At 58.7% G+C, this 14,017-nt stretch overlaps 1 protein-coding gene across 11 annotated transcripts in view; it reads right to left on the reverse strand.

Annotated features, from left to right (window-relative positions):
• The window catches only part of DNM1 (dynamin 1), a 44,466-nt gene that overhangs the window by 2,433 nt on the left and 28,016 nt on the right, over positions 1-14,017 (reverse strand). For 8 of the 11 annotated variants that reach the window (XM_070430567.1, XM_070430565.1, XM_070430572.1 and 5 more), the window contains exons 12-21: positions 13,183-13,253; positions 12,916-12,967; positions 12,699-12,710; positions 10,304-10,417; positions 6,094-6,203; positions 5,199-5,310; positions 4,793-4,804; positions 4,241-4,411; positions 2,451-2,692; positions 1,872-2,087 (exon numbers count right to left, since the gene is read on the reverse strand). In XM_070430567.1, the coding sequence (XP_070286668.1) occupies positions 1,872-2,087; positions 2,451-2,692; positions 4,241-4,411; positions 4,793-4,804; positions 5,199-5,310; positions 6,094-6,203; positions 10,304-10,417; positions 12,699-12,710; positions 12,916-12,967; positions 13,183-13,253 (1,112 nt within the window). The remainder of the gene's footprint in view (positions 1-1,871; positions 2,088-2,450; positions 2,693-4,240; positions 4,412-4,792; positions 4,805-5,198; positions 5,311-6,093; positions 6,204-10,303; positions 10,418-12,698; positions 12,711-12,915; positions 12,968-13,182; positions 13,254-14,017) is intronic. The other 3 variants (XR_011473349.1, XR_011473350.1, XM_070430568.1) reach the window with 2 other exon arrangements.

The raw sequence follows: 14,017 nt of genomic DNA on the forward strand, positions 1-14,017 counted from the left end.
CTTGGCACACTGAAGCACGCGTGTGGCCCGAGTCACAACACAGAAGCTCGCCCGCATACAGGAGGCATGTGCACCAGCTCCCTGCACACTCATGCCTGGCGTGCTCAGAGGGCCGTCTGCAATGCTCCATAGGAATAGGTTTTGCTTTCTGAGGGTCCAGTTGTCATTTCTCTGCCCAAGAGCCTTCCACGGCTCCCTGTTGCCCACCGTGTTGAGTCCTAACAAGTCCAACTTTTCTGTGGACTCTGAGGGTTCTTCAAGCCGCCCCGTTGTACCTAGGGCAACCTTCGCTTATTCTTCCTCGTTCTATCTGCACTCTGCTGCGGCCAGCGGCTCTCCTCAATGCACCCCACACCAAGCCTCTGCCCACACTGCCGCTCCCTACCCAAATGCCTCCCAACCCTGACGACCCGAGTCTTATCTCAGTCAGCACCATGACCTCACTGAGGTCAAGCTGCCCTGAGAGTCCCTGAGACTGCTCTCGTCCCTGAGGCAGGACCGTGATCTGCCAAATGTTTCCTGCGTGTTAGCAAAACGGGAATTAGAGCAGGTACCAAATCTTCAAGTTCCCGTATGTCAGACCTCAGCACAGACCTGGGCATGTCAAATACCCTGAAGAATCTGAACTCACGTTGGAAGTTAGCCAAGTGCTCGTAGAGCCACCTTTGTGGTTCAGGAGGCATTCCTCTAGCCACTGTCTCCCTTGAGCCCCACACCAACCCTGGGGAAAAGGCAGAATGTTAATTATCATTTGGTCGAAGGGAGACTGAGGCCTGGGAAGGGAAAACGACTTGTCTACAGGCCAGAGTGAACCAGAGCCTCTGAACTGCTCTTGATCAGTACCGTGCTGCCTGCTTTGCCCCATCTGCTTTGACCACAGGTCACCATAGAGCAAGCCTCGTCGCTGCTGCATTTCGGGCTCATGAAGGCTGGACCCATGACCCTACCCTCCAGCCATCTGGAAACATAAATAGACGCTGTTGGTCTGATTTGTGCTTCCTCAAACAACATGTCCAGTGGGAACAGGGCAGACTGTTAGATATCAGAGTGAGCTTCCTTAAAAGAGGGTCATGGATCGAGAAGCAAAGCCAAGGGATGAAGTAGAATCCTTTTCCCTGAAAACCTCTGGGAAAGGGTCAGCCTTCACCCACTCCTGTCCCACACTCACCATGTTGGCCCAGGACAGGCAGGGCCAGAGGCAGGGGAAAGGAAGAAAGCCATCAGATTGTCCCATGGCTCCCAGGCCCTTTCCCAGCTGCTCCATGTCCTACCTCTGGCCTGGGTGCCATTCTCACACTCTCACACCCGTGTGCACGCCCACACACACATCACACACCTCGCTGGTCACAGTCACAGCCTGGCCTCTCTCCCGTGAGTCAGAGGCGGGACACCCTCCTGGGACAGCTCAAAAGAGTCAGGACTGGGAGGTGGGGACATCAGGGTAGCCCTGCGTGTAGGTGAACAACATCTACACATTCCAGGACGACCTGGGTTCAGATCCTCAGACCTGAGGCAGGCTCACTGGGGACTGGGTGAGAGAAGTGGAGGACAAATGGAGAAGGGGGAGGAAGGAGGAATGCAGTATGTGACAGATAGAGTGGAAAAGGAGGGAAGCGCCATGCAAGTGCTGGAAAGAAGGGGGCAGGTGGGAGGAGCCCCACCGCCCCCTCCCCAGAAACGACCACCTCCGGGACTCAGCGCTCCCTAGGGGGCAGGCTCCGCCAGCCCTGGGCCCCGGCCACACCTCCGGGTTCTGGCACCCTCGAGGGCCGGCTCTCGCGGCCAGGGCGGACGCTGTAGAATCCAGCCACATCTCCCTCCCGGCCACGCCCGCCCGGCGGTCTCTTCCGCGGCTTTCAACCCCTACTCACCTGGGGACCCCGGGCGGGGCACGGTTGGGGCGCGAGGGCACCTGGGGGGGAGGACCGAAGGGGTCAGGGGAAGCCCCCGGCCTGGAGGGCACGGGGGGCGCCGCCCCCAGGGCGGACCCAGCAGGCGGAGGCCCAGGAGCAGGGCCCCGCGACCCGGGCCGGGCTGGGGGCACGGCGGGGGCTCGGCGCTGCGGCGTGGGGCTGGACGTGGGTGACCTGCGGGCGAAAGGGAGCCGAGGACAAGAGGCGAGAGATGAGCGGCTCCGCCCCACCCGAAGCCCCGCCCCAGCCCGTGCAGGCCCCGCCCATGCACGCAAGCCCCGCCCCCGGTGGTCGCGGAAGCGTCAGCCCCGCCCCCAGGGGCTCCCACGTTCCAGCTCCGCCCCGCCCCGCCCCGCCCCGCAGCCAGCGCTCCACGGCAAGCCCCGCCCCGCGACAAGCCCCTCCCTCTCTAAGACCCGCCCCTCGCTCCAGTGGGAGCCGCCCCGGTGACGCGGGCGCGCCACTGCCCGGTCCCGGCCCTCCTCCCGCGGGCCCCGGGCTGGGGGGCTTTGGGGCCGTGGGGGCCGGCCCTGGTACCTGCGTCCAGCCGGTACACTCTGCACCTGCAGCCAGGAGTCGTCCACGGGCGGCGGCATGGGCGTGCTGACAGTGGTCGTGTTGATGTCGCCGATGATGCTGAGCGCCTCCTTCAGTGCGTGGTACATGCGCAGCATCTCATCCCGCCGCTGAGCTTGCTCGGCTGACTCCTCCATCAGTGTGTTCTGGTCCCCGCACGAGTACAGGTTGGCCAACAGCTCCGAGAAGATGAATTCCTTGGTCTGTGTGCAGGCAGGCGAAGAGAGGAGAGGGGTGGGGCCCTGCTAGGACCGTGTCCTGGACTGGAAGTTTTGGGGTCGGGGGCTCTGCCTAAACTCTGAGATCTCCCCAGACACCCCCGCCCCCCCAGCCCTGGTCCCTTGCCCTTTTCACAGATGATCCAGAGAGGAAAAGTGGCCTGTTCAAGATCACAGATCTGGGAGGACACTCAGGGACCATCATACATCTAGGAAGACCCTTACGCAGCACTTTTCGGTCCCACTTTCCTCATCTGTAAAATGTGCTGGTTAAACCCTTTCCAAGGACTTTCATGCTCCACTGGACCAAAATAAGGAAGATAGCTTTAAATTTTCTGAGCCCTGGAGTAACAGGTATAAATGTGCTTGGACTGGGGGAGAGGTGAGTCTCGGTGCGTAGGGGAAGGGTACCTGCCTAGGCTCTGGGATATTCATGGAGAGATGCTGAGCTTTTTTATACCATAGGCCTGTGTCTTGTTATTCAAATATATGTTGAACAGCTCCTACATGCCAGGCACTGTGTTACTATGCACTTTATATTAATTTACTCCTCAACTCTATTATTATCCATATTCTATATAATAAAAAGCTAATATGTAGCCCTGGCTGGTTTGGCTCAGTGGATAGAGCGTCGGCCTGCGGACTGAAGGGTCCCAGGTTCGATTCCAGTCAAGGGTATGTACCTTAGTTGTGGGCACGTCCCCAGTAGGGGGTGTGCAGGAGGCAGCTGATCGATGTTTCTCTCTCATCGATGTTTCTAACTCTCTATCCCTCTCCCTTCCTCTCTCTAAAAAAACAATGAAATATATATATTTTTTAAAAAGCTAATATGTAAATTGTCCCCTCCACCAGGAGTTCGACCAGGGGGCGAGGCCAGCCAAACTCCCGCACCCGGGCCAGATTGGCCCCTACCCATGCACGAATTCATGTACCAGGCCTCTAGTTTTACATATAAAGAAACAGGCTCAGAGAGGGTAGTTCAATTGCTCAAAGCCACACAGCAAATCTGTGGCAGGATTCAAACACAGTTCTAATTCTCCAGGGTCTACACTTTTTCACTGAGCCACAGGTGGTAATGGTTCTATAGAGTGTGTATTTTTTTTTAAATATATTTTATTGATTTTTTACAGAGAGGAAGAGAGAGGGATAGAGAGTTAGAAACATCGTTGAGAGAGAAACATCGACCAGCTGCCTCCTGCACATCCCCTACTGGGGGTGTGCCCGCAACCAACGTACATGCCCTTGACCGGAATTGAACCTGGGACCCTTCAGTCCGCAGGCCGACGCTCTATCCACCGAGCCAAACCGGTTTCGGCATATAGTGTATTTTAAAACATGATATGGGTGTTCTCAAAAGATGCAGATTCCTAGCCCCTCTTGAAAAGCTTTCAAGCATGTTTGGAACAACTTAGGTATGTGAATCACATTATATGGTTTTCTACATGGTTCTGGTGTGGACCTAACCCTCCCTCCAGGCCAACCTGGCTGCCCGCCTCCCTGGCCTCCGCCCCCCACGGGGGGTGGTGCACCCACATTGTTAATCATGAGGTGCATGATGGTCTTAGGCATAAGGTCGCGCACGGTCTTGTTGACGATGGCCATGTACGAGTCCACCAGGTTCCGGATGGTCTCCACCTGCCGCTCCAGCTGGGGGTCCATGGAGTGCATGAAGTTGTCTGAGCCATTCTCCTCCGTCTCGTTGGCCTACCATTGGGAACAGAGGGCATCAGGGTGGCTGGACCCTCAAAGCCAGGTTCCAGGTTCCCCAAGGTCTCAGCCCCTCCCCTCCAGTGGTACCTGGAACACTGAGGCACAGAGAGAAGCAATTGGCCTGGACACATGGACACTACTAGCTCCCCCACATGCTCTGGGTCTCTGGGCTCCGCCCATCCCAAAGCCCCTCAGGACCCCAGACCCTCGTTTAACCTTATCTCTCTGACTCTAGAGCTTGGAATTTGCCTCCGTTTCCCAGTCCATAAACTGGGAAAGGACATCTCTAAGGTCCCTTGGGGATTCTAAAGACCTGGCCAGAGGTCGTGCCAGGCTGGAGACACATGGCAGAAGGGGAGGGAGGGGCACACTCACTTTCTCCTTGTCCTGGGAGGCCCACACCAAAACCACAGAGGTCACCACACCAGCATGGCCACCGCCAGCGAGCACAGCCGAGACAGACACACAGAGGAAAGGGGGAAGGACTGAGTGAGCCCAGGGCACTGTACCCCAACTCTAAGGCAGCTGGAGACACTGCCACAGTGAAAGAGGGGGGAAGGGAAGGCAGTCACAAGAAACCACTACCACGTGACGGGGATGCAGGACTGTGGCCGAGGAGGGGACACACAAACCCGCCATTGGAGGAGGGCGGCAGGTAGAGGAGCGATGCCTGTTATGTTTTAGCTCAGCGAGGGCTCGGGAACATGGCGTCACTGAGGATGGGGCCCCAGACTCCCCATTATAAGCAGCTTGCCCTTCCCCTCCCTGCCCTGCCACTCACCCCAACACGCTCGGGGTACACGCCAGCCCTCAGGAAGGAGGCCTTCCAGCTATCCACCTCCTCCTGTGTCTCACAGGCCAGTTCCAGCTGCCGATAGTCTTTGTAGACATTCCTGCAAGATGGGGCGGGCGGTGAGGGCACGGGTGAAGCCCATTCACCCCGGCGGTTCGGGGCTTGCAGGGGCTGGGGTCCTCATGCCTGGGGCCCAGTCCTGGCTTCCTCATTTCCCAGCTGGGTGACCCTGGGCAAGTCCCTTCCTCTCTCCAAGCCTCAGTTTCCTCATCTGGAAGGCAGGTGAACAACAATTCCCGCCTCCTGGGGTAACGCGAGGGTTCAGTGAAATGAGCGCTGATATGTTCATTTAGAAAGGGACCGAGCCTCCCTAAAGGACATCGGTGACAGCGCAGCCCCTCCCGTGGGTCTCAGCCCCACTGGCTCCCTCTCCGACTCTCGGGACTCCCCGATGGCAGCTGTACTGAGCCCTTGTCTCTGAGTAGGACAGAGCCCATTAGAATGAGCCCTGGGTTAGGAGGTGAGAGACTGGGACACTTACCAACAGGAGAAGGCATGACTGGGGCTCCCTTTTGTCCCAGTGCCTAGCAGAGTGTCTTATGCAGAGCAGGCACGGACAGAGCGAGTGTGTGAGGACCGGGGGAGGAGGGGGAGAGGAAGGGAGGAGGGGAGAGAGGAGGCGGTGGCGGGTGGGAAGATCTTGACACAATGCCCAGCACAGAGTAGGGGCTCCATAAATATTTGTCAAATGAATGACTGGCTGTGGGGCTTGGGGCAGGTCCCTCTCCTTTTTGTATCTGTGGACCCCGCTTCTCCTCAGTGGGGGTGGTTTGGGGTTGCAGGGTCCAGGGCCCCGCAGCCCTGGTGGGGCGAAGGCAGGCACCTCTGCTCCGTGTTAAAGAGGGCGAAGATATGCTTGCTCGACATGAAGCCCTTCTCCACGTCCCGCAGCTTCAGGTTGTCCACAGATAGCATGTACTTCTTCTCTTTCTCCTGCGGGGGGAGCCAGGGGTGAGGTTGGCACCCTCTCTGCTACGCCTCACTCCCTAAGACAGCTCTACGCTGGGGGTGCCTGGGGCCGGGGGGCCTCAAGTGGCCCTGGCTTCTGGCTCCAGCCCCCTCACACTGCACAGGTGCTGTCTAACTCGAGTGCCCTGGGCTTGCTGGCAGCCCTGCTCCTAATGGCATTCAAGCCATGCCCACCACCTCTGCATACCTGCCAGAGCCCAAGCGCCCAGGGTGGCAAGGCTGAGGGTGGCTCCCAAATCCCTCCCCAAGAAGGCCCTGGAGGCAGGCCAGGCCAGCCCCAGCCAGGGACACCCCCCCCACACACACACACCCTACCCTCCACCCCCACCCTGGAGCCTCTTTTCGCCCCTGGCCTGGCTGCTGGGCCTGCTTCGGATAAGCCTCTGACTTCATTTCCTGACTGTAGAGACAGGAAGGGGGGCCACCAGCCCCTCGGCTTCAAAGGGCTGGCTCAGCCCCCTCCCTGCAGACGCCCATGTGTTAGCAATCAGCACACAGCGCAGGCTGGAGATGGCGAGTCTGTGCACACACATCTCCTCTCGCCACCGTGGGCGTGCCCATGAGTCTGCGCTGCAGAGCTGTGTGTCTGAGGAGGTGCCAGCACAGCCGTGTGTCCATGTGAGCATGTGTGTGTGCCCGTGAGGATGTGTGCACATTTACATAGATGTGTGTGGCAAGTGTCAATGTCTATGTGTTGGCATGAACGTGACTGTAGGACACGGGTGTGCGTTCATGTGTTCCTGTGCACACAGCTTGTGTAGCGGGCTGGACGCGCCTAGTTTATCTGTAGTCGTTCTTGGAGGAGTTACGTGTATCCGTGGATGGGCATGTGAGTGCCAGGCCCACGTGCACACGTGTGTGAGTCTGGTGGGGGCCGACATGTCTGGAGGATGCTGCGTTAAGGGGAGGGGCCCAGAGATTTCTGGAGGGGGGAGTCCAGGATGGGGCTCTGGGAGGAGCGGTCTCTGCTGTGGGTAACCCACTTGCCCACCCACCGCCACAGGACCCACGCTGGGGAGGGGGAGGAGGTCTGTGTGGGTGTTGGGGACTCAGGACTTGGGCAGGGGCCTCAGCCTCCATCTCAGGTGGGGGCTGGGCTCAGGAGAACCTTGCTCCCTGTCCTGGCCTCATCCTGCCCACCTCGCTCTGCCCCTGCACCCGCCTGGCCTGTCCAGCCACATAAAGCCCTCTTTATGCCAGGCGAGTGGCCCGGCGGCCCGGAGCCCCAGAGGGCGGCTGGGGGAGGAGAGGAGGAAGTTGCACATGAGGCCAGGGAACATCTGGAAGCATTCGAGGGAGGCCCCGCCGCCACAGCCCTGAGCTCTGGGGTTGGACACTAGGCAGGAGTGGCCGCCTCCCCCCACCCCTCCCTTCCTGCTGGCCGGCCCCCTCCCCAGGCCCCTCCTTCCCAGCCACAGCGCCTGCTCACCCCTGCCACGTCAAAGGAGGCAGAAGGGGAGCCGAGAGCAGAGAGGGGACGTGGGCTGGCTGGGCTGGGGCTGGGGGTCTTGGATCTCCAGGAGCCGGGCCGAAGCTCCCACCGGACGCCAGACGCCAGACGCCGCCGCCTGGATGGACCACTCCGTCTACCCAGTGTTTAGACTATCTGTTCAGGACTCCCAAATTGTACAGTAGTCTGCACATTGGTTAGGCTGGCTGGGTTAGACCCTCGGCGCCGCTGGAGAGCTGGACCGACTGCCATCCCAGAGCCGGAGCTTGGAGCTGGGGCCGGGGGCATGGGGGGCAGAGGGTGGGCTGGGGGGAGGTGCAGAGGGAGGGGGTGCCATCCTGCTGTGAGATGGGGTGGGGGTGCTGAGGGGGTGGTGAAGGGAGTCTGAGAAGATGGGGGAGTTGAGGAGGGCTGGGGATGTGGGTAGCTGTCTGCCCTGAGGGTCACCCAAATCCCAAAGACCAGAGGGCCGGCGGCTGGGGGAAGATGGGGGACAGATCCCCTTCCCCCTCAGCCGGGACCACCTCCATGACCCCGGATGTTCTAGTGCAAAATTCCACTCACATCCAACACATGCACACCCCCCAACTCAGGCACCCACACACACCCGCGTTTTAAATCACACATCCATGCCCCAAGCACAGTGCAAGCACACACACACGCACACACACACGGATGAGGGCACACACGCACACACACACATGGGTGAGGGCACACACACGGGTGAGGACACACACACACACACACAGAGGTGAGGGCACACACACACACACAGGTGAGGGCGTGCACACACACACACACAGAGGTGAGGACACACACACACACAGAGGTGAGGGCGCGCACACACACACACACACACACACGGGTGAGGACACACACACAGAGGTGAGGGTGCACACACACACACACACAGAGGTGAGGGTGCACACACACACACAGAGGTGAGGGTGCACACACACACACACAGAGGTGAGGGTGCACACACACACACGGGTGAGGACACACACACACAGAGGTGAGGGTGCACACACACACACACAGAGGTGAGGGCATGCGCACACACACACACATACACATGGGTGAGGACACACACACACAGAGGTGAGGGCACGCGCGCACACACACACACATACACACTCTTCAAATGGAACACTGGTCCTCTCCCATCTTACATCCCAAACACATACATATTCTCAGACACTGCACACACACCCCCTTCCCCCTTATGTCCCCCCACACACTAACACTGACACAAAGAACACAGCACACACTCCCGAGTCATGCTTCAGGCACACAGTCTGCCCCCAGATACACATGAGACCCTCATATACCAACATACCTAGATGCTTACACCCCAAACTCCCTCCCACAAAACGCCCGCACACAACAGCCACAAGCCTCCCCTCCCCCTCCCGGCACTCACTCTCCCCCTCCTCCCCGCCCCCCACGTACACGCAGGGCCCGCTCCCACACAGCTCAGCTCAAATGTCCACCCAGAGCCCAAGAAAGACCCCTTTATCCACAGGTATGAGGACAGGGCCCCCCACACACTCCCTTCACCCGCAGTGCAGCCGGTCAGCCCCAGGTCACACGGTCAGGCGTGGGGCCTGCAGTGGGCGCCCCCAGCCCAGGGGAGCCAGCCTGGGCCACAGAGCAGGAAGCAACGCCCCCACACCCGCCTGCCCCGCCACCTCACACTCCATCCCTTCCCCGGCCCCTGTGTTCGGGGAGAGGCCAGGCTTGAGGTAATGAGGTCCAGATGGCCTGGCGCCCCTGCGAGTGACGACAGAGGGTCCCTCCCAAGGTGGGGATGGGGCCTGTCCAGGGCGACTTGAAGGGGGCAGAGAACAAGGGGGGGGGGGGCTGGGAGACCAAAATCACCCCCCCCCCCTTGAGCCCTGCTACCCCATTGAGAGTGGAGGGCGCCCCCTTCTCCAACGGCCCCTCAGGAAGAAGAGGGTCCCCTCCCCCACACTGCAGCCAGCTGGAGTTCATTACCACAAGCCCCCCCAGCCCTCCCCGCTCTCTCTGGTCACCTCTGGAATCCAGATGTGGAAGCCAAATAGACTCATTCTTAAAGGAGACCAGCAGCAGGGGAGGGCGGTGGCTGGTGGGGGTGGTCTGTGTGCCCCACTGGGCAGGGAGGGGCGCCTCTGTGGGACCCCATCACTCCTGACTCCTCAGCCTAGAGGCGCTCTGGGCATGTCCCTTGGACACTGGGGCCTGGGGGACTGGGATGCAGGGGTTAACAGGGTGGCTGGCAGCTGGACTGTGTGTGTCATGGGTCTGTGGGGGCCACAGAAGAGGTGGCGCGCCCTGGAGCAGGAGAACAGGACGGCTGCAGGGCCGGGGCTTGGGGTTGGAGGGGTGCCCAACACCCTCGCCCACCCTCTTTAAGGGTGCTCAGCCCAGGCTCCCCAGTCCTGCCACGCCACCTTCTCTGCCCAGCCCCGATGAGCCCCCACGATTGCCAGCCCCTGATCCTTGCGGCCCAGCTCCACCCACGGGTCTTTGATGGGATTTGTAAACCCCCCTGCTGGGCGGTCCAGTCCCTGCCAAGCCAGGGATAGGCTCTGAGCCTGACTTTGGCCACCAGTCCAACCCCTTTACTCACCTCATCATCCTTGTACCAGGACAGATTCTCGGCCGTCAGCACAAACCAATACTCCTTGGAACCCCCCTTCATGATGCCAATATTGTTAATGGTCAGCCAGCCCTTCCGGATGACCTGCAGGGTGAGGGGGCAGGAGGTCAGTGGGCGGAGTCCAGGCTTCCCCGGGGAGGTTGGGGTAGGCAAAGAGAGGCCCTCAAAAGCCCACCCCTCCCCCAGCTCGTGGCGGCCTGGCCGGTCCGGGAGGGTGGGGGCCAGACCTGGCCTGGTTTGAACCACCAGTGAACAGGTTGGAGGACAGAGGAAGGCCGAGCTCAGGGTAAAGAGCCTTCTGACCTTCAGTGCCACGTGCGTTGGGCCCTGCTGGCCTGGGGAGGAGAGGAGCCCCCACCACTGACAGTGCACAAGTCGAGCTTAGGCGGCCGACTGGGCAAGACAACTCTGAGTGCCTTTTCAGCTTAAGATCCGATTTATTCTAAGGCCTGTTTCCGACCTCAGGGACTTTGCACGTGCTGCTGTTGCCTCTGCCTACAGAGCACTTCCCCTCCTGTGTGCCTGGCAAATGCCTACTCCCCCTCTGTGTATCGGCTCAGAAGTCACATTCATTCTCAGGCAGGCCCTCTCTATCCCCCCCGCCCAGTAAAAGTCAGGACCCCCATTATAATCTTTTATCACTCTCTTAAATCTTCTACTATGACAATAACTGGGATCTTGAATTAACGTGTGTGTGTGTGTGTGTGTGTGTGTGTATCCGTTGATGTCAGCCTCTCTTGCTGAGCTGTCAATTCTCTTGATCATTGTATCCCAGCACCTTGCAGAGTGCTCAACAGACAGTAAGTGATCAATGAATACACGTGGCCTGAGTGCTACAATAGTAGGGCCCTAAGGGTCTTTGGCCCCAGACACAGGTTGGGGTGGTAGGGAGTGGGGGAGGGGGAAGGGGCTGAGCTTGAGACGCCCAGGCCCCTTCTCCCTGGGGGCAGCTCGGAGTTACAGGCAAAGGTCTCCTTCCACAGCAGGAAGCAGCAGTCCTGAGCCATCGGGCACAGACCAGGGCCCCTGGATTGGACTCTAAGGGCAGAGCCACGGCCCAGACCCTGGTGGAGGCCCAGACTGAGAGGACGGGGAGCTGCTTCTCCCTCCCTGGTTTCTCTTCTGAGAGGACAGGGAGCTGCTTCTCCCTCCCTGGCTTCTCTTCTGAGCGTCCACAGAAGATCCAAGGATCCTGGGGCCGGTGGGAAAGTCCTGGGGGCCAGGCCCACTTCTGAGACCCTCGGAGCCCTCCTTACCCTCTCCGGCTTCCCCAAGAGTCTCGAAGAGAACCCAAGTCACATGGCGGATCAGCAGCTGAGTAGTGGCCTGAGCCATTAACAGGGACTCCTCTCCCATCCGGTCCCAGTCCAGTGAAGATCCACTCAGTGTCTTGTCGCTGCCTTCGGAGTTGAGTCCAAATGCCACACCCTGACACTGTGGATCTCAGCATCTGACCAGCAGGCTTTGTCACCCTGCTCCGTGCCCTCGCTTGCAGCCTTGGTCCTCCCTTGGCCACCCCTAGTCCTGCCCCCCTCCCTGCTCACCCAAACCCCTCTCCAGAGCCCCCACACCAGGACCGCCCCCTCTCCCGACTCCCACCCTGCCTGGGCCCTGCCTGCAGGCCCGGGTCTCCGAGGTGCAGGGCCAGGGTCTGCCTCCTGTCCAGGGGCCAGCACAGTGTAGGCCCCAGTGAGTGTTCGCTGAACCGAACTGCCCTGGGGTAATCCATTCATTAATTACTTTATTCTACTGAGCGCCTGTCGTGTGCCAGGCACAGGGCTGGGCACTGGGGATTTTCCGGTGAACAGGACAGACCCAGCCCTTCCCCTGTTGGGTTTGGGAGGGAAACAATCACATAAACACCTCGATTATTACAAAGAAACTCCAGCCTCTAGAGCAGCCCAGGGCTCTGTGGCTCGTGTGTGCAACTGGGGTGGAGAAGTGATGTGTCCACCGAGATCTGGACACAACAGATGAGGAGGGACGTGTCTCATGACATGTCACTCATCGCTTTATTTCCTGGTGGAGATGGCTAGCATGCTTCTTTCCCACCCGTCCGTCCATCCAAGAGACATTTAAGCAGCACCTACTAAGTGCCAGGCCCCTGCCAGGCATTTCCCCCCACCCCCGCCCACATGGTCTGCCTCTGCCTGAAGTAGCACTTAGCTCATGTGCATTGATGGACAGGTTGCTGGGACTCTGTGTGTGGCGAGGCCTTGCCTCTGGCCTGAGAGCACGTGTGGGCAACTGTGCTGGTGTGTGCAAGCCGCTCGAGCCAAAGGGTCCCCTCTTGCCCATCCCCACTGCAATGGGCCCCTCCCTCCCCCTCGCTACACAAGCCAAGAGCCCCAGTCCTGGTACTCACCAGAATCTCATCCTGCAAAGAGGTAACCATATCAACCACGAGAAGCATCGGGAGAGAGGAGAGAGGGTTACTGAGGCAGAGTGGGAGGCTTGTGGCTGGCAGCTGACAGGCTCCCTGGCCCCCGTGGGACCCTTCCCCTCGGGGGAGGGGGCTCTCAGAGCTTGGCGTCCGTCCGGCACCCTCCATCCCTCGGGCTGGGGCACCGGGGCTCACTCACCTGGTTCCCTGAAGCCTTCTTCTTGTTCATCTGGCTGCTCCTCTGCTGAGCACTGAAGGGGAGAGAGGGAAGAGTCTCATCTCAGAACTTCTCCTTTCAAGAGGCCCAGCTCCACTGCCACTGCTCAGTGGGCGCCAAACGCAGAGCGTTAACCCAGAAGGCCTGGGCGTCTCTCTCTCTCTCTCTCTCTCTCTCTCTCTCTCTCTCTCTCTCTCTCACACACACACACACACACACAGTCACCTTCTCTGCCCAGGGAGCACTCACTTGGCAAAGCCGATGAAGTCCTCATGGTTGGTGTTCATGTAAGCCAGCTCAATGTCGATGAGGAGCATGACCTTCCAGGACACACCGGACAGGGGGCAGGTGGGAAAGACACCACAAAGTGTTAAAATGCATGACATTCTCACAGCACTACAGGGTCCATAATAAATACATCCACAGTCTATAATAAGTGAATACATACACACATAACAGTACCCGTAATAAATGAAGAGTTCCTACACAAGCAGCACAAATCAAAATGGTCAAAGAATGGGAATGGGTAACTCAGAGAAGAAATACGGATAGCCAATAAGGATAAAGAACGTTCACCCCCAGTGATAAAGAAATGTAAGCTAAAACCATGAGGCCCCTTTAAGCCTATCAGTTTAGTGCTAAATATTGATAATGGCCAGTGTGGGCATAATTGTGAGAAGGTAGATTCTCTCATCAACTATTGGTGGAAGTATAAATTAGGATCGAATTCTTGGAGGGCAATCGGGTAATATTTAACACTAAAATGTATAGATTCACTTCTAGAACTACATCTCATAGATAAACTCATCAACTGGGCAAAGATACATACACTAGGGTGTTCAGTGTGGTGTGGTTTGCAGTAGAGAAAAATTGGGAACAGGCCAATGGCCACCAAAAGGTGAAATAGTCTGGCCGGTGTGGCTCAGTGGTTGATCATCAACCAGGAGGTGCCCAGGTTTCGGGCTCCATTCCCAGTAGGGGGTGTGTAGGAGACAGCTGATCAATGATTCTCTCTCATCTTTGATGTTTCTCTCTCTCTCCCTCTACGTTCCTCTCTGTATTAAAAAAAAAAAAGGTGAAATAG

The sequence above is a fragment of the Myotis yumanensis genome, unplaced genomic scaffold (genome assembly GCF_028538775.1).
Source record: "Myotis yumanensis isolate MYYU_CA2020_CCGP unplaced genomic scaffold, mMyoYum1.0.hap1 SCAF_12, whole genome shotgun sequence".
NCBI classification, from domain to species: domain Eukaryota; kingdom Metazoa; phylum Chordata; class Mammalia; order Chiroptera; family Vespertilionidae; genus Myotis; species Myotis yumanensis.